The sequence below is a fragment of the Aulostomus chinensis genome, chromosome 23, assembly GCF_037954235.1.
Source record: "Aulostomus chinensis isolate RoL2024-O1b breed Wild chromosome 23, RoL_Achi_v1.0, whole genome shotgun sequence".
Taxonomy (NCBI): domain Eukaryota; kingdom Metazoa; phylum Chordata; class Actinopteri; order Syngnathiformes; family Aulostomidae; genus Aulostomus; species Aulostomus chinensis.
This window is the reverse complement of record NC_141342.1, coordinates 16,911,591-16,929,090: the sequence shown is the minus strand read 5'-3', so window position 1 is coordinate 16,929,090 and position 17,500 is coordinate 16,911,591. Positions and strand designations below refer to the sequence as shown.

Below are 17,500 nucleotides of genomic sequence, written 5' to 3'. Positions count from 1 at the left end.
ATCAACACAGAGAGTCCACTTACTGGAAGCTCTGGCTGTGTTCCTCTGGGGGCATGATGGTGGGCAGGAACAGCTCCATGTTGCTGATGGCCTTCTGCATCATCACGTCAAACACGCACAGCAGGGGGCGCCACTCATCCAGCATCTCCTGAGTGGACGACGCGGGGAAATACCTGGACCCATTCACAGACGGCAGAGAATAGATGAAGACAAGCAGACACGGTTAAGGATACAAACACGGGCATTGATCTACAGTACACAGCTCAACAGAGGATCAAAGCAACACATCATCCGCCGCACAAATTGCAAGATCACACAGGGATGAGACTTACAGTCTGCAGCTTTTGATCAAAGCCTTCAAAATGTGGTCCACTGAGCTGCAAACAAGCAAAGAGATGAGCTGCGTGAGCGTGTGTTTGTGTGGGAATTCTGCTTATGAGATCCTCCGCGCGAACAGAACAGCCAGGCTGCTACAAACAATAAATTTAATTATCAAATGGTAATCTCCCTCTTCTTTTAAAAATTCAAATCTTGTCTTGTTAAGACCGACAGTCAAAATAAAGGGATTTGAAGAGAGCGGAGCAGCTCGTCACATTTCAGAAAGCTGTCAGCTGTCACGCAGTTAAACAGCCATGCGTCAAACAGGGAGTAGGAACTGCAACCCGAGAGCACGTGAGAACAGTTGGATACCAGACTCAAAGATGGCAGCCATTCGTTTGAGTGAACGCTCCCCCGTTTCCATCCCTGAGCCACCAACAGGGCGATCTGTTCGTAGCTATTAGCGACAACAGTGGGTGGCGTCGATGACGGAGGAGTAAACTCTTGCTCACATAGATTTACTTCCCTCAAGCATTGAACCAGCAACCACCGGAGTACAGCTGGCTGATAGGATATCAAATCAATATCCTGGTTTTTATACTTTTACTTTGATTAGGATTTTTCTTCCCACTATCTCACAAGGTCTGTATCTAAAACATCCCTTAACTACTAAAGGGAAAGTATTAATCGGATTAAAAGGGAACTTTGTTTGTTTGTTTTTGTTGTTTTGCCTGAATGAGTGGTGGAACGAACCATTTTTGGGGGCGAGGGCCGTTAGCCTCAGAGCACGCCATGATGTAATGGGATGGGGCACTTGTGCGATTACAATCTTGAGTGATAAGAGCTTTTAATTGATATTTGATAATCGCCCAGACTGTGAAGAACATGAAAATTTATTGCATTGATGATTTAGCATGTTTAGCATTTAGCATCCTCCCAGGCTATGTTGGGGGGGAACTGTTATTTCACTTTTTCCAAGTATGGAATCGTCGTATCGCTGGGCTTTAAATAGACTGGGAAACATCAGAACAGCAGAAACATCCTGAAAAAAAGAAACTGTTCTAAAAAAAATCAGTCAGACGTATTTGAAGTGCTTTTTGAACAAATCCGGCGTTTCAGCTTCTCCTGCGGTTCATAGGAAGGTAAAACCACATACTTGGGGAACCAGACGAGTCCAAGGTGTTCAGTTTTGGAGTAGACGACCCTCTCATACAGATCATAGAGCGGTCGCCATGGCAACTGCAGGTCCTCTCTTGACAGCAGTTCCTTCTTCCTGTTTGACAAGAAGGTTTAATATCAGTCATTTGTTCAAGGGGGTTTGCAGGACTTAAGGGGGGGGTTGCTAATCCTCACGAAAGACAAACACATGATGATAACGCAGTGCTGAGAGAAACATTTCTGTGACAAAGTGTGAATGGCGGAGAAACGTCTCAAAGGCTGTGCCAAATGTGACGCAGGGCGCAATCCACCCGTGTCTGCAAACACAACGCCGCGTCTCCCCGTATTTAATGAAGCAGAGCTGCTGCAAGCATCGGTAATTTGCAGGCGCAGGCTCTTCAAATATTCCCACTCCAAACCGAGGTGGATTTCTGCTAGCTAATCACACAGTGGAGCTACCGTTCCCTGCGAGTCTCAAACACACCGTTACGTCGTTAAATTACTTTACACGCGCTTTTAAGCGGCGGAAAATGTCGAATCCTCCTGAGAAACATGCGCCGATGCTTTGTTTGTACTTTTGTTAGAATAAACCTCGCAGAAAGGTTTGGATTCCTCGTGACTCTCGCTCTCTCTCTCTTATTCATCTCCCAGACTCTCATTGGAGAGGTTTGAAACAGACAGAAGAGACAATGGAAGGGGTTTGGTGGGGGGGGGGGGGGGGGGGTTGCAAGGGATAAAAGAAACCCCCCAAAAAAAGCCCATTAAGAGTCGACGTGTTATCGCGAGTATCTGATTCATCTCTCAGCTGTGACACCTGGCAGTTAATATACAGTTAGCCCAGATCTTTCTCTTCTCATCGAATGGAAAAAACTCAGACAAATGACATCTACATTGTAATATCGTTTCATGATGGATGTGAAAATCAAGCAAACAACCAGCAGACAAATGGGAAGTGATGAATGTGACTTTCTCTGAGGATTCGCTGCAGAGGAGTGACAGATCTGATACAAGGCAGGGAGCGACGATACACGCCAAGGCTTATGTTTTACATGTGTGTGTTTCTACTTGAGTTTGTGTGTGTGTGTGAGAGAGAGAGAGTTTATCCCATCTTCATAAACCATATGGACATTTATAGACTGTCACATTGCTATGGTAACTGCCAAATCCTTGCAGCCCAGCAGTCCACACAAACTGAACCCCCCACACTGATAATGTTCACCATCTAGAAATGGACTCATCGTAAACTGTTGCATGTGTTCATTTTCCCCGATAAAAAACAGAATCGAACATCTGTTTTTAAAATCATGTTTTTATTTGTTGTTGGCTTTTTGTTTGTGCGGTTGTTTCGTTCTTTGAGATTTTTGTTCCTGATTTGGAATCGTCACCTACGGAAGCCTGTCGCTGCGAGCTAAAATAAATCAATAAATGAATAAATAAATAAAATGGCTAAAAAAAAAAAAAAAAAAAGAGCCCCGATGTGAAAAAAAGAAGAAGTAAGAGTCGAAACTGTGACATAAATGTCAGAATTGTGTGATTAAAAAGCCATAATTGCGATATAATAATGACACGGTGCTTTTAAATACCTTTAGTCTGGATAAAAGTTTTAAAGGTCAGGCCAACTTTTGGCTCACTAGTGCCAAACAAGAATAACACTACAAAAAAACAACAACATCGACACGTTTTAATTTGAAAAAAAAACAAAACCCCCCAAAAAACCTCAAGCCTCCTGATTGCTGATGGAATTCTGAGATGATGAAACTTGAGAAGAAAAGTGGAGTCAATTTTGTAACGATTCAAAACGAAAAAAACTTTTCTAACAAAACTGCCTCAACTTGTCTTCTTGAATTCAATCAACTTAAAATTCTGAGGCAATCAGGACATTGATCAGGACACCGAGTTTTGAAAATCATGATCGGTTTTTTTTTGTGTGTGTTTTTTTTAAACATAGATACCCCTCTCTCCTGTGTGTGTGTGTGTTAGCTTAGCACAACGAATGGTAGTGTGTGTGTTTCTCAAAAAGTCGCCGTGTTCCTTTTCATGATATCTGTCGTTTCGAGGATTGTTGCTGCGCTAAAGCGCCCGCTTTCTAGGAGATTTGTAAAATCTTAATTCCTCAACTCAGCAGGTCGTTCCAAAACTCGAGAAACAATCCAGTTCTAACACACGGGACGTCATCGCCTAGCGCTCTGATGCTCCATGATCTCATTACACTCAGGATACCAACAGAGACAGATCGACTGGAGATTCCAATCTTTGAAAACTCCAAATTGCCTGTACAAAAAAAAAAAAAAAAAAAGAAGAAGAAGAAGAAGAAAAGAAAAAACAGCCTGAAAATGTCATCGCTTACTTACTGTCTGTCATGGTTTATTAATTATTCTAGTGAAAGTGAAACAAAGAGCAGACTTCAGCTGGAACATCTGCTGCAAAAATGACTTTCCTCTGGTAATAATTACTTCCTCTGTCACTTAGAGGTCGTTTTCATTTAAGAACCTTTTTTTTTTTTGTCAGTGTATTTGTGTGTGTGTGTGTGTGTGTGTGTGTGTGGGGGGGGGTGAGTGTCTCCAGCCAGAATAAACCCAGACAATCTCCCCGTGCATGTAGAGAATTTTGAGGCCTCCCCTGACCAGATGGGATCCCCTGAGTGGGCCGGTGCATCCTTATGGTACGTGTGAATGAGGTCAACCTGGTGTCCCGGTCAGGAGGACACGAGGACGCCTCTGTGTGTCTGCGTTTGTGTCACACCTACTTGAGAAGCTGAATGAGCAGCCTGGCGTAACTCTGCATCATGTTTGGCTCCAGGTTTGGCATCGTGACCAGCTCATAAAGCAGCTTAATGAAGAGAACGTGGTCCTCTTTGCTGAACCTCCGGCCGTAGAGCTTCAGGAACCTGCGGGTCAGGGGAGAGCTTGAGGAGGATGGAGGAGGCTTCCAGCAGCTGACCCACATTCTCCAAATGCAAACACACAACTTGAGAGCATTGATGGGTTGAGTGATGACACGTAGACGCAGACCTCAACTGACCTCAACGCGCTGATGCCAAACGGACAAAGTGTTTTCAAAGTGCCAGTTAAAGGGACACATCATGATGCCTGCTTCTGTTGCCAGGCAGATCAAGGAGACCAGGGGAGACCACTTCAAAAACTCACTCAAGGTGTCCTTTTAAACACAATTCTGGGTTCCTATTAAAGTTGCAAAAATACTCCCGCTGAATATAAACGCATATTTAAGACGTCTTCAATTATTTTATTAGTTAATGTGCCACAGAGGTGTTCATTCAGCTTTTTAAAAACGGTTCCATCGGGGGAAAATGCGTCAAACAGACAGGAACCCCAGGAATATTTGTCTAATTATTTAGGTTAAAGCTGGAAAACGCGTTTGGTGACAATCACACCCTCGCTTCAGTACTTACGAGAAGAGTTTCCTGGACCAGAAAGTGACCCCGGGCCACAGCTCTCTGAGGAGAACGGCTCTGGACAGGTTCGATTTGATATCTGACAGAAGTTCCGAGGCCTCACGATCCAACCGGTCGGAGTAAGGCAGCAAACCATTGTACACGATCTCCTTCTGAGGGCTGACGACGGACGAGCTGGTCATGTCTCCATCCACGGTCATCTCTCGCTCAAATTCACTGGTTAACGCAGAAAAGGAAGATCCCCCCAAAATAAAAACAAACAGCGTTCTTCTTTATTTACAAAATGTGCATTCTTAAAAGTGTGCTGTCGAAGTTCGGGAGCATTATCTGCTGTGGCCAGCGAGCGGGCGGAAGACAGGCGATCACGGTGGGGGAAAGTGTGTCACGCTAATTGAGCTGTGCAAAGCCCCGAACGCTGAGAGCCGCGGTCACCGGTTCCGCTCTGACCTGCAGTGTCAGGCGCTGCGTCATTTCTTGCTCCGCGCCGTGCGCACCGGGCCGTGACGCACGACAGGAGGTCGAAAACAAACGGCTGATGTGAGGCGGTGAGAAATCACGGCTCACTTTAGGGTCAGGTATGCTCAGACGTCATGGGCAATGGACATGGAAGAATCTTTTATTTATTTATTTTTGGGACTACAAATCCCAGAAACGTTGGGTGCGTGCAAGCTAATCTGTAGAATATTAGGATGGTCTGATAACTGGATTAATGTCCCTCTGCTGTTCTACTGACCCCACTCAACTGCAACTAGGATTATCTATCTATCTATCTATCTATCTATCTATCTATCTATCTATCTATCTATCGATCGATCTATCTATCTATCTGATAAATCCTTTGCCCTCCATCCATCTCACTCATCCCTTCCACCTTTTATTCTGCCTTCTCACTGGCACCGTTTTCGACCTTCTCCTCCTTTCTTTGCTCACTTGTGCTCCCAACCTCGTAAATCCTTTTACTTTAAGCCCATGTAATTCTCTGACCACTACATGCTTAGAGTGATGCAACTGCAGGATACAGTCTAGCCGTGAGGTTCCTGCTCACAGCTTACAGAGTGTAATGCAATCGGCCTCTTAATCGTCTGGTCTGGATACTTTTGAAGAATTGGGGCAATTTCTGCAACTTAGGTTTTTCTTCTTTTGTAAAGGGTCTGATTGCATTAAGAGCTCTGTTTATCAAGCCGGCCGCTCGCTCTCTCACAAAGGACTGTTGGCTTTGTTTGTTTTTTTCAGGGATTTTGCAGGTCCGACTGACTATCCTGATATTCTTGCAACTAACAATCACCATTCGAAGACAGCGAGCAGATTCCCCTATTAGCCGCCATTGTCTCTCTGTAAACACACGGGGGAAGACAGAGATGTACCTTGCACTTGCAGCACATCAGTTCAAGTGTCACGCTCGACTTTAATCTATTTTTATATCCCCTCTGATCTTATTACTTTTGGGCTTTTCTGGCTCTGAGAGCAGTGCCAGCACCTGCTTTCACTGTCCCTGCTGTTGAACCACTGCAAACATGTCTGATCCCATTTGTTCTTCATTGCGATGGAACTAGGTATCCGGAAACAGAACATTTGTCGGAAATGTGTGTGTGTGTGAGTGTGTGTTTGTATGGTCACAGGCACTTGCATCTGTATATGTGTACACAAGCATGTGTGCACACATCTGTGAGATTCATTATTCAACAACTGGAGTCTCCAGATGGAAAATATGATTCAGGATGAGGATGCTTCTTTGACTCAGCAGGGAGAAGACAAGCTGACAGATCAAGATGATGATCCCACTAAATCTTTAGAATTCTTTTTTCTTTCATCAATTTGCTCATTTGTAGCTCGCAATCTGCATGTAAACATAAATCAACGGTCTGGAGAAGCGTGGGCGCAAATCAAGCATCTCATTTTCAGTAGGTATTTAGTTAAGTTTTACATCTTGGAAAGCCGATGGAGCCAATAGGTGCGGGTAAGATAAGATAAACCTTCATTCGTCCCTCAGTGGGGAAATTGGCTGTGTGTGTGTGTGTGTGTGTGTGTGTGTGTTTGGAGAGAGAAACGTGTTAACGATGTGTCTGAGAATCCTCCATTGAAATGTCAAAACACACACACACACATTCACACACACAGTTTCTTCCATCCAGCTGGGTTTCTCACTGGGAGATATGCAGCCAAGTTCATTGCCAGACAGACGGGTAATATATGGCCAGCACTCCTGCCTCTCTCTCTCTCTCTCTCTCTCTCTCTCGCTCTCTCTGTGTCTCTCACACACGCGCGCACGCACTCAAAGAAAAACATAACCCCATGACAACTTTCTACCGAGCTAATAGACCTGTCTGCATGTTCCTCCCACAGATTTCTCTCTCAACATCCTCATCCCCTGTTTCATTTTTAGATGCCACAACGACAACTTGACCGGGACGCTGCACTGACGATCCTCGGAGCAGATGCCAAGGTAAGGATGGGACAAGGACTCGAGGAAATAAGGAAGCGGGGAAGGAATCAGACATTCCATCACAGCCCCTGTGGAGCTACAGCAGGGGTGAGCCCACCGGTCCAGATTTCTAATTGTGAAGAAAAGCAGAACAGAGAGGAGTACGCAGGTATGACAGGCGAAGTCCCTCTCTAACTTCTACTTCTATGGCTTCGGCAGCAGTTGTGCTGGTAATGAGCAGTGCTGGTGAAGTATAGTTGCTATATTTCATGTTCAGTCTGATTTATGTATGAACAGGAATGACTCCACTGAGAGGGTTTCCCTGGTTTATGATCTTCCTCTATGTAGCAGCCGCGTGCACAGGTACCACACACGGACAACCTGGGTCGTCTCTCATGCACGGCCTTCATACGCATACATAAATATACATTTTAATGCTTTTAAATACACGTCCACGTAAATCTGTCACAGACTGCCCACGTCCTTGTGCTTCTCCTGCAGGTGCGGGCGCCGCAGAGGTGGATAACGCGTCGTTGGATATCTGTCGTCATCCTTGCGACGAACTCGTGGGGATGCTCACCGAGATCCACGGCCTACGCGTCGTCACCGGCAACCTACTGGAAGACCTGGATAGAGTAGTAAGACAAATCATCCGTATGTTCATTTATTTGGATCATTTATGAGAAATAAGTGTAAATATCAGTGAGGGGGGGAAAAAAGGTAATCATTTTAAAAAATTAAAGAATGGGTGGAACGATATTGCAAGTGTTGAGGACGGTTTCGACCGCCACGGAACTCCTGCAGTGCCCTTTACATTCAGGGAAGTTTTGTGGGGAATCTTTGAAAAAACTCAAAAAAGAGAAATCATCTCTCCTTCCAGTTCAAATGGAACATGTCGCAACATCCTTCTTTCTGGCACGTGCGCTGTGGTTTGTGGTAAACGTCCTGGTAATCCGTGTTTTCTTTTTTTCTGAGAGAGAAAGTGAGGAAAAAAAACAAGCAAAAATAAAACCATCGCTGTTCATCATCTCCCTGGCGTTCCGGCATATTTCAACAGGTCCCTGAATTAGAGAGTAAATCCACACATAATAGATGATTCTGACGCTTTCATTTTTCGTGTTTTTTTTTTTGTTTTTTTTCCGTCTGGTGTCCTCAGACAAAAGAAAATGAAGATATGCGCATCCTCTTGGCTGAGCTCGGCAACAGCAGCTTCACCAGCTACACCTTCAGCGGCGACGGAGGAGGTTTTAGCAGAGGTCTTGACGGCGACGGCTGGTGCATGCAGGACGGACGGGTGTATGAGCACGGGGAGGACTGGGACGTTGACAGCTGCACCGCCTGTGCCTGCAAGGTCAGTGGTGAATAAAGCCTACGCAGGAATGATCTAAATTATTGGCAGAGGGATTTTTTGGCAACGAACTGACTGAATGGAAGATCTGTTCTAGATAGATAACAGATGTCAACATCACCTGCCTGAGTTTGCGGATCTTATACACTGCAGTCAAAGCCACATTCATGGATAAATCTAGATTTTGAATGCCGTCTTCACGGTTGTGACTTAAGTCCAAGTTTTATTTGTGTCATTCAGCTAAAAAGAAGAAAAAAAAAAAGTCATTCGACTGAGATTTGACTGATACGAGCCCTGAAACACCCAAACTCAAATAAATGTAAAAATATGTCCGTAAAAATTTGGGATTTACCTTTGTTTTTTTCATTTTTTTTTTTTTTTTGCAGAGACTAAGATGTGTGGATAAACATCACTCACATTTGTGAAATACAATCACGTATACTAACCCTAAAAGTCTAAAAATCTACCAGCACCTCTAAATCTAACGCAATATCTTTTTTTTTCTTCTTTTTTTTTTTGTTTAATCCATTAGGAGTGTAAAATCAATAAATTATGTTTTGTTTTGTTTTTTTAACAGTGTTTAAGTTCCAGAATATTTCCAGGCTGGAAGCAGTGACTGTCTGGATCTGGTGGATTTTTCTCCTGCGGGCAGCCAAACGTTCCCCCTGATCCCAATTTCAATGCGAAGCAAACAGTCTTTTGGCTGGAGCTCGAACTTTTTGAAAGAAAGAAGAAGAAAATAGTCAAAAATGTAGTCGTGAAACTTTAACTTGTATTAAACCAATTCGACCTGGCGCAACCTATGGGTTCTTCTACGTTCAGGTCCTGATGCGTTGCTCGTGCCATTTTAGGTTTTGATTGATTTGCTAAATTATTTAATGCGCAGCAGAGCAAAGGCAAGTCTACAAAGAAGCCAAAAACGCAAACTTTCATTTTATATTTTTAACTGCTATGAAGGTAAATTTAAAAAGAAAAACAAGGTTTTAGTGAATGTTGATGGATCTCTCTCTCTCTCTCTTTTTTTTTTTCAAGTAACTGTCAGGTTTTTGGAAGTTATCGACCGAACATAGGTTTCCTCTGTGTTTTTAGACCTAGAGATGAACCAGTCTGGCTTTTTAGCCCCGATGTTAACCGGCTTTTGGGTGTTATTGAACTCCATTATATTCCCTGGGAGACTGGGATCATTCTTTAATGTGTCAGGCAGCATCAAGATTGACACAAACATGAGGATTTCCAAATGTAGTAAAATAAAACAGGTCATTAATGTCTCCCTGTGCACAAAACACAGAATTATACAAATCAGAATCGATAGGCCGCTGATATCTGATACACTGGATGTTGCATTCGTATCTTGTAAATTATTTCTAAAGCTGCCTTCGCTTCGATTTTTGCCGTTCATTCTCTCTGTGTCTGTTTCTCTTTATGAAATATTATTGTTCTTGTCAAGGACGGATTGAGGGAAGAGTTGGACTAAATGTGAGGCATGACATCATATCATTCCTCAGCAAGGATGACTGGCATTCAGCAAAACATCTGGCTTAAACTAACATAGATTGACTACTGTTATTGTTCACAAGACTTTTTCTCTGGATCGTCTAGGACGGAGAGGTGGTGTGTCACCAGGTGTCCTGCTCTCCTGTGTCCTGCATCGATCCCTCCTTTATCGATGGGGAGTGCTGCCCCGTCTGTCTCAGTGAGTTAGGATTTAATACTGAAAAAAGTCACAAAATTTATTTCAGGTGTATTAACTGTGAGTTTGTGTGTGTGCGTGTGTGTGTGTGTGAATATATAAAGATAACGAAGAGGGCTGGTCTCAGTGGTCTGAGTGGACTGACTGCTCGGTCACCTGCGGCCGCGGAGGGCAGCAAAGGGGACGATCTTGCAACGGCATCAAGCCCTCTTGCTCCGGTCCGTCAGTTCAAACCCGCAGCTGCATGCCGATCAAGTGTGAACACAAGGGTAAGTTGTCCTCATAGTCACACGTCAGATATGTTGATTTAATTTGTGAGTTGTTTTTGTGTGTGTGTGTGTGTGTGAGTAAAACCGGTCCAAGGGCATCTACTTCTCCAGAATACACTGTGTGCAGATGTGCTTAATTCTTTACTGACAGGCTAGCATGTAGAAAAGCACATTCTGTTTATGTTCCATGTCTAGGGCGTGTTAATGGGAACTGGGGCCTCTGGTCTCCCTGGTCTGCATGTACAACTACATGTGGTGAAGGCAAGATAATACGCGTCCGTCTGTGCAACAAACCTCCACCACAGAAGGGGGGCAAAGCCTGTGTGGGCCCCGCCATGGAGGAACAACCTTGCAACAACACACTCTGCCCAGGTGATTATATGAGCACACTCGAGACGGAGAGTACCAAGCTTACCGGAAAATCACCTCTCTGTGTGTGTGTGTGTGCGCGTGTGTGTGTGTAGTTGCTGGAGGCTGGACAACCTGGTCCGAATGGTCAGCGTGCTCAGAGTCGTGTGGCGGAGGCCTTTTGAGTCGCCAGCGCGAGTGTTTGAAACCGGCGCCTCAACATGGCGGGAAGCCTTGTGCCGGAGATGCTGTAGATTATGAAGCATGTAACAAACAACCCTGTCCTAAAGGTAAGTATCACCACTACAGGTGTGTATACATTTACTGTGTATGTACACATTATACTGCTAGGGCTCAGCTCAGTAGATGAATCTCAGTCCTATTAAGCCTCGGTGTCATACTCAACAGTGTTCCTTCTTCCCCCCACATCAGTAACATCACCCGTATTGCCTTCATGCATTTACGTAACATCTCCAGATTCTGGCCGTCTCTCACCCAACACAACACCCAGGTCCTGGTCCACCCACTTGTCACTTCAGGCATCGATAACTGCAACTCAGTCCTCACTGGTCTCCCCAAAAAAACTTCTCCACCATCTCCAAATCGTCCAGAACTCTGCTGCCAGAATCATCGTACGCACGCAAATCCACCAACCACATGACCCCCATTCTCATTCAGCTCCACCGGCTTACCTGTCCGTCATCAAATTCAATATAAAGTCCTTCTCCTCACATTTAAAGCTCTACGTAACCTGGCCCCCCAACACCTGTCAGACCTTCTCCACCCCTTCACCACCTACCGTGCTTAGTGCTCCTCCTCAGCTGTTCTTCTGTCTGACCTCACCTTCAAACTGTGGGTGCCAGAGCCTTCAGCTGCTCTGCACCCAGACTCTGGAACTCTCTGCCCCCCCCCCCCCCCCCCCCCCTAACATCTGTCAGCTTGACTCTGTTGGACAACTCAAATCACAGCTTAAAACCCATCTGTTTAGACTCGCGTATCTGTGCATCGTGGCGGGACTTTGAGTGAGCCTCAGTCAGAGATAAACATAAGAAACTGTTGTTAAGTCGAGGTCAAGTCCAGAATTTTTTCGAAGTCATGCATCAGCTACAATCCAACACTCCACCGCCAAGTTTTGGGATAATTTTCCCGCTATTTTAGTCACAGAAGTAATAACTTGTGGAACAGGTGGTGATAAACCAGGCTCTGGTGATATGATGAATGCTACTCACCCGATCTTTTGACCGCTTGATTTGCGACTTCGCGCATTTACTTCTTGTCAGATACGTGTTTCCTGTCGAATCCGTGCTTCCCCGGAGTGAGATGCACATCACGTAGCGATGGATCATGGGAATGTGGACAATGCCCGCAGGGTTTGAAGGGCAATGGCACTCACTGTGAAGATGAGAATGAGGTAATGAGAGATCGTACGAGGAACAGATTACATATCAGCCCAGTAAAGGCTTTATAAGGCACCGTAATCACCTTGTATGATCAATTTAAAGACAAAATTTAGTCTGAGCCTTAATATTATGCATGCTGATAATAGTTGATACCTCTATCTCTGCAGTGTCAAGTGGAGGGTGTGTGTGCTACAGAGTGTGTGAACACAGACCCTGGCTTCTACTGTCTGCCTTGTCCTCCTCGTTATAAAGGCACCCAGCCATTCGGTCTGGGACTGGAGCAGGCCCAGAATACCAGGCAGGCATGTGTAAACCTCCTTGGGCATTTTCCTTAGCCTGAAGTACTTTCCTTGCTTGAAGCTACAACCGTGAATACATTTTGGATTTCTAAATAGCTACTTTGGTTGTAGGTTTGTGAACCACACAATCCTTGCAAAGACAACACACACTCTTGCCACAAGTATGCTGAGTGTGTGTACCTTGGCCTGGCGTCTGAGGTTTTGTACAAGTGTGTGTGCGCCGTTGGTTTTGCGGGTGACGGCTTTCTGTGTGGTGAAGACTCTGATCTGGATGGATGGCCCAACAACAGATTAACCTGCAAACAGAACGCAACGTATCATTGTCAAAAGGTAAAAAAAAAAAAAAAAGCTGTTTGATGAAATTCCTTCTGCAAAATCCAAACTAATCTACTCAGCTGAAACCTTCTCTGTGTGGATGGGATTCAACTAAACTGAGTTGTGATTGGCTGCAGGATAATTGCCCCACACTGCCAAACTCTGGACAGGAGGACCTGGACATGGATGGACAGGGAGACGCCTGTGATCCTGATGATGACAATGATGACATCATAGATGAGAGGGTGAGACTGCAGCTCAGACGCTTGGTGATACCGAGATTGAAAGCGTGACCATTTACATCCTTCCTGTGTCATGTGTGCGCTGCAGGACAACTGCCCGCTGGTGTACAACCCCCGGCAGTTTGACTCAGACAGGGACGGAGTTGGGGACCGCTGTGACAATTGTCCATTTGACAGCAACCCACTGCAGAAAGACACTGATGACAACGGAGAGGGAGATGCCTGCAGCATTGACATTGATGGAGATGGTGAATAGTTGGTGACACAGATGTCAGAAAAATGTTGGCCTCGACCATCAAAAACACACAAAATGCAATTTATCTCCTGCCCCTGAGCGTGTCTTTGTCTCTCTCCAGAGGTTCAGAATGACCGTGACAACTGTCCCTTCGTCTACAACACTGATCAGAGGGACACAGACCTGGACGGTGTTGGAGACCAGTGTGACAACTGTCCCCTTCTACACAACCCACTACAAGTACAGAAAGAAAAAAAAACGCCACACATCAATTGTATACTCAAAGTTCATGAATACCACAGTGTGTTATGTTGTGTGCGTGTGTGCAGCTTGATTCTGACAGCGACCTGGTGGGGGACATGTGTGACGACAACGAGGACATAGATGAAGATGGCCACCAAAACTCTCTAGACAACTGTCCCTACATTGCCAACAGCAACCAGGCTGATCATGACAATGACGGTAAAGGAGATGTCTGCGACCATGACGACGACAACGACGGTATACCTGACGACAGGGACAACTGCAGACTGGTGCCCAACAGAGACCAGATGGACAGTAGCGGTTAGTGTTGTTGCAGAAACCCCTACACGCAACTCAAAATCCATCAATAGACCTGAGAAATTAAAAAAAAAAAAATTAAAAATTCAAAGGTTAACAAATTGATTTTGCTGTCATGCAGGAAAATCTGTTAAAACCAGCACAAATATATTTCCAGTGGTCCAGTTGATAGGTTAAAGCTGCGATACAGAACATTTCCCTAAATGAAATGTCTAAAAAAAAAAAAAAAAGACATTCTAGATGTTATTTATTTGTGTGCTTACAGTATTTATCCCCAGTATTTCTAACAATGATCATGAGAGAAAAATGAAATTTTGCATCAATTATCCACGAAACAACACAAATGTATCAAGAGGGCCTAAGTTTCAAGACTGATAAATCTCACTAAAATGGCTCATGCTAGATGCTAAGCTAATGCACAGGGTAAAGATCCTATCAATGTTCCATATGCATATGAAGTTGCTATGTTTTTGTTGTGTGTTGTTGTCATGGATAGCAGCACTTGGCTAACCCACCACTGAATCTGCCGTTAGCCAACACTACGGTCATCACATCGTACGTTAGCAGGCTAGCTAGCACATAGTATCCCAACTTCACCGGCAATTGTGTCACGAGAATTCAGTAACAAAACATGAGTAAATATAAATAAACCCAATAGATTTTTAGTAGATTTCCTTCTCAAAAGATTTTTGGCTGATTCACCTCAGTTCCAATTCCAATGGTGTTTCTTTTCTTCTTTTTTTTTTTAAAGAAACAACTCATGCTACTTCATACACCTACTAAATTTTTTCCTCTGTCTCTCAGGTGATGGCAGCGGAGATGCTTGCTTTGACGACTTTGACAACGATAGTGTTCCAGATGCGCTGGACCCCTGTCCGCTGAATCAGGATATAGGATCAACAAACTTCCGGAAATTTCAGGTGGTTTTGTTGGATCCTAAAGGCACAACACAGTCTGACCCTCTGTGGGTGATCCGTAGCCAAGGAACTGAGCTTCTACAGACAGCCAACTCAGACCCTGGCATTGCTTTAGGTATGACTTACCATAACTCCAAAACATTCAAGGGGAACTAACATTTTTTTAAACTAAGACATGACAAAATATTCCCCTCTTCTAAACAGGATATGACAAGTTCAGTGCAGTTGACTTCAGCGTGACCTTCTACGTGAACACCAACCGAGATGACGACTATGCAGGCATTGTCTTCGCCTATCAGTCCAGTCGACGCTTCTATGTTGTCATGTGGAAACAGGTGAGACGTGAATGTTTGAGGTTGATAATTCCTACAGACTTCAACAATTTATCCTATGTTCCTCTCTAAGCTTTTACTTTACCCCCCAGGTGTCAACGAGCTCAAGAAGACATGTTTTCCCTACTGCATTACTCCTTTGTGACTCCAGATTCCATAGAGCCAGCTAGCTTGAAGCTAACGGTGCCCCAACAAAAATCCTCAAAACACTAAATACTTGGGATGTTGTTTTCAGCTCAAGTGTTGTTGGATTATTGAGTGTATAGTGGTGTAAAGAAGACATAGATTGTGCTGAACGCTTTGCTTGAGAGTTTTTAAACTGACATTTTTTGGGATAATTTTGATGGTGTTACCAGTTGGAAGTAATTGGGCGTCGTTAGCTTCACAATAAATATATGTGACTTGCTCTTTTTGCTTTCTGTAGAGACCAAAAAAGTGATTGAATGGGGGAAAAAATGTCCTCAAGACACCTATTTTTGAATACTTGAAAGACAAAGTACGCTTTTTTGGGTGTAGTATTGCCTTAACTGTGGGCTTGATTCCATCGTACATGCTTCAATACCTCCTTTGTCATTTTTATATGTTTGAACATAATTTATATCCCAGTTCTCCTTGGCAAAATACGAAAACATATTTTTAAAAAGACCTAGGTGTCTCCTGTGAGCAGGGACAGTCCTCCTAAGCCAACTGAATGTCGACTCAAAACTCTCTTTTTCTTTTTCGTGCATATCCTGTCCTTTTATGAGATCAGGTGTCTCAAGCCTACTGGGAAAAGAAGCCGTCCAAAGCTTTTGGCACAGCGGGAGTCTCCATTAAACTGGTCAACTCCACCACAGGACCAGGAGAGTATTTACGCAACGCTTTGTGGCACACTGGAAACACCAGGCACCAGGCATGAATCACTAACTTATTATACTATAAATCAGAGTGAATTTATTGTAACTTTGCCTAAAAGTACTTTGAACAGAGGAGCTTTTGTTACATCCCCTGAGGAATACGAAGATCTTCAAGTCCTGAATTGACCTTTGCTTCTTTCTGTCTCAGGTCAGGACGTTATGGCACGACCCCAATAAAACTGGCTGGAAGGACTACACAGCCTACCGCATGCACCTCAACCACAGACCCAAAACTGGCTTCATTAGGTACGGGTGTTGTTATTCTCCCTGGGGGGTGTGTGGTCTTGATTTGAAATATCCAGGGGGGGATCCTTTAATGTCGTTCACCGGAGAAAATGTGGCATGTAAAACCTCAAGAAAATTGCTGTGTCCTATAGTTATTCCTAGAAGCAGAGAGCTCTCAACACATGACAAACGACATATGAATCTGTTCATGTAATTAGTTCAAGCTGTCATCACTCGGCTAGTTTTCCTCTCTGGGGCCTGAATTCATAGTTTCATGATGAGCTGGCGTAAACCACAACTGGATGCTGTTCGTGGAAATCACCCGGCGTTTTAAAGCTGCAAAAACAAAGATCCGCAGACTTCCAGCAGTTCTTCAGCTCTTCATTAGCAACCACTTTTAATTTGCAGTCAAAACATTTCCTATCTCAAGCTTGGCTTTAATAGACATTGTTTTGGCACTGCCTTGCCCAAACTTTGGGTCGCAAATTGAGTTTTAGTGACATTCTATGATATCTGAAGTCATTTTCCTAATGAAATTACAATTACATTCTTTCTTCTTATGCTGGTCTGTGCGGGATTATTTAACCCAGCACACGGTGGTCTCACCAAAGCTGTTTCAAATGCACAAGTTTCTGTGTTTTATGTGGGGAGGTTTTAAGTATCGGGTCATGTCAAAAGAATTTTTCCACTGCAAAGAAGGGACTATCAATCATCAGTTTTGTTTTATTTTTTGACAGCGGAAAACTAAGTTAGTCGTGTTTGTTACCGCTGTCAAAGAAGTCAGGGAAGTTCGTCTGTTAGCAGGGTTATGAAAAACCAGTGAGGCCGATTTTCACCAAAACTGATGGAGGGGTAATGGAAGGGCCATCGAAGAACCCTTTAAATTTTGAGGGACATCTGTTTAACACTGCAAAAATTGCATTTTGATTTTTTACTTTTTAATTCTACATTGAATTTGGCTGAGGCTGAGCGCCCGCCTCTCTCTGTAAGGCACCTTGGCAGAGGTATGCGCTCACACATCTAAAGTTTCAACCAAGTATCTGCAAGTTGATTTCATAATTTACTTACATGAATGGAAACACATTTTCTAGACGAAATGTAATGTGTCTAAAC

At 44.1% G+C, this 17,500-nt stretch overlaps 2 protein-coding genes and 1 long non-coding RNA gene across 9 annotated transcripts in view; 1 reads left to right on the top strand and 2 right to left on the bottom strand.

The window, feature by feature from the left end:
* The window catches only part of LOC147239816 (proteasome activator complex subunit 4B-like), a 34,648-nt gene extending 29,119 nt beyond the window's left edge, over positions 1-5,529 (bottom strand). The window contains exons 1-5 of the mRNA XM_086196126.1: positions 4,886-5,529; positions 4,223-4,363; positions 1,475-1,591; positions 333-377; positions 24-173 (exon numbers count right to left, since the gene is read on the bottom strand). Of these exons, the coding sequence (XP_086052252.1) occupies positions 24-173; positions 333-377; positions 1,475-1,591; positions 4,223-4,363; positions 4,886-5,088 (656 nt within the window). The 5' untranslated portion in view covers positions 5,089-5,529. The remainder of the gene's footprint in view (positions 1-23; positions 174-332; positions 378-1,474; positions 1,592-4,222; positions 4,364-4,885) is intronic.
* The window catches only part of LOC147239814 (thrombospondin-2-like), a 15,243-nt gene continuing 3,093 nt past the window's right edge, over positions 5,351-17,500 (top strand). The window contains exons 1-20 of the mRNA XM_086196127.1: positions 5,351-5,546; positions 7,272-7,479; positions 7,608-7,673; positions 7,812-7,948; positions 8,467-8,661; positions 10,258-10,351; positions 10,453-10,617; positions 10,813-10,989; positions 11,082-11,255; positions 12,246-12,376; positions 12,533-12,667; positions 12,776-12,994; positions 13,117-13,224; positions 13,310-13,469; positions 13,578-13,696; positions 13,786-14,020; positions 14,822-15,049; positions 15,139-15,269; positions 16,018-16,158; positions 16,311-16,408. Coding sequence (XP_086052253.1) covers positions 5,466-5,546; positions 7,272-7,479; positions 7,608-7,673; positions 7,812-7,948; positions 8,467-8,661; positions 10,258-10,351; positions 10,453-10,617; positions 10,813-10,989; positions 11,082-11,255; positions 12,246-12,376; positions 12,533-12,667; positions 12,776-12,994; positions 13,117-13,224; positions 13,310-13,469; positions 13,578-13,696; positions 13,786-14,020; positions 14,822-15,049; positions 15,139-15,269; positions 16,018-16,158; positions 16,311-16,408 — 3,002 coding nt within the window. The 5' untranslated portion in view covers positions 5,351-5,465. The remainder of the gene's footprint in view (positions 5,547-7,271; positions 7,480-7,607; positions 7,674-7,811; positions 7,949-8,466; positions 8,662-10,257; positions 10,352-10,452; positions 10,618-10,812; positions 10,990-11,081; positions 11,256-12,245; positions 12,377-12,532; positions 12,668-12,775; positions 12,995-13,116; positions 13,225-13,309; positions 13,470-13,577; positions 13,697-13,785; positions 14,021-14,821; positions 15,050-15,138; positions 15,270-16,017; positions 16,159-16,310; positions 16,409-17,500) is intronic.
* LOC147239815 (uncharacterized) lies at positions 7,720-16,149 on the bottom strand. 7 transcript variants are annotated; one of them, XR_015111640.1, is made up of 6 exons: positions 16,033-16,149; positions 14,720-14,953; positions 13,964-14,072; positions 12,845-12,960; positions 12,195-12,357; positions 7,720-7,936 (listed from the first exon to the last, which is right to left on the bottom strand). It is a non-coding gene; the product is annotated as an uncharacterized LOC147239815 (long non-coding RNA). The 7 variants fall into 7 exon arrangements; XR_015111642.1 differs by lacking the exon at positions 14,720-14,953 and having other exon boundaries at positions 15,591-16,086; XR_015111638.1 differs by lacking the exon at positions 16,033-16,149 and having other exon boundaries at positions 14,281-15,567.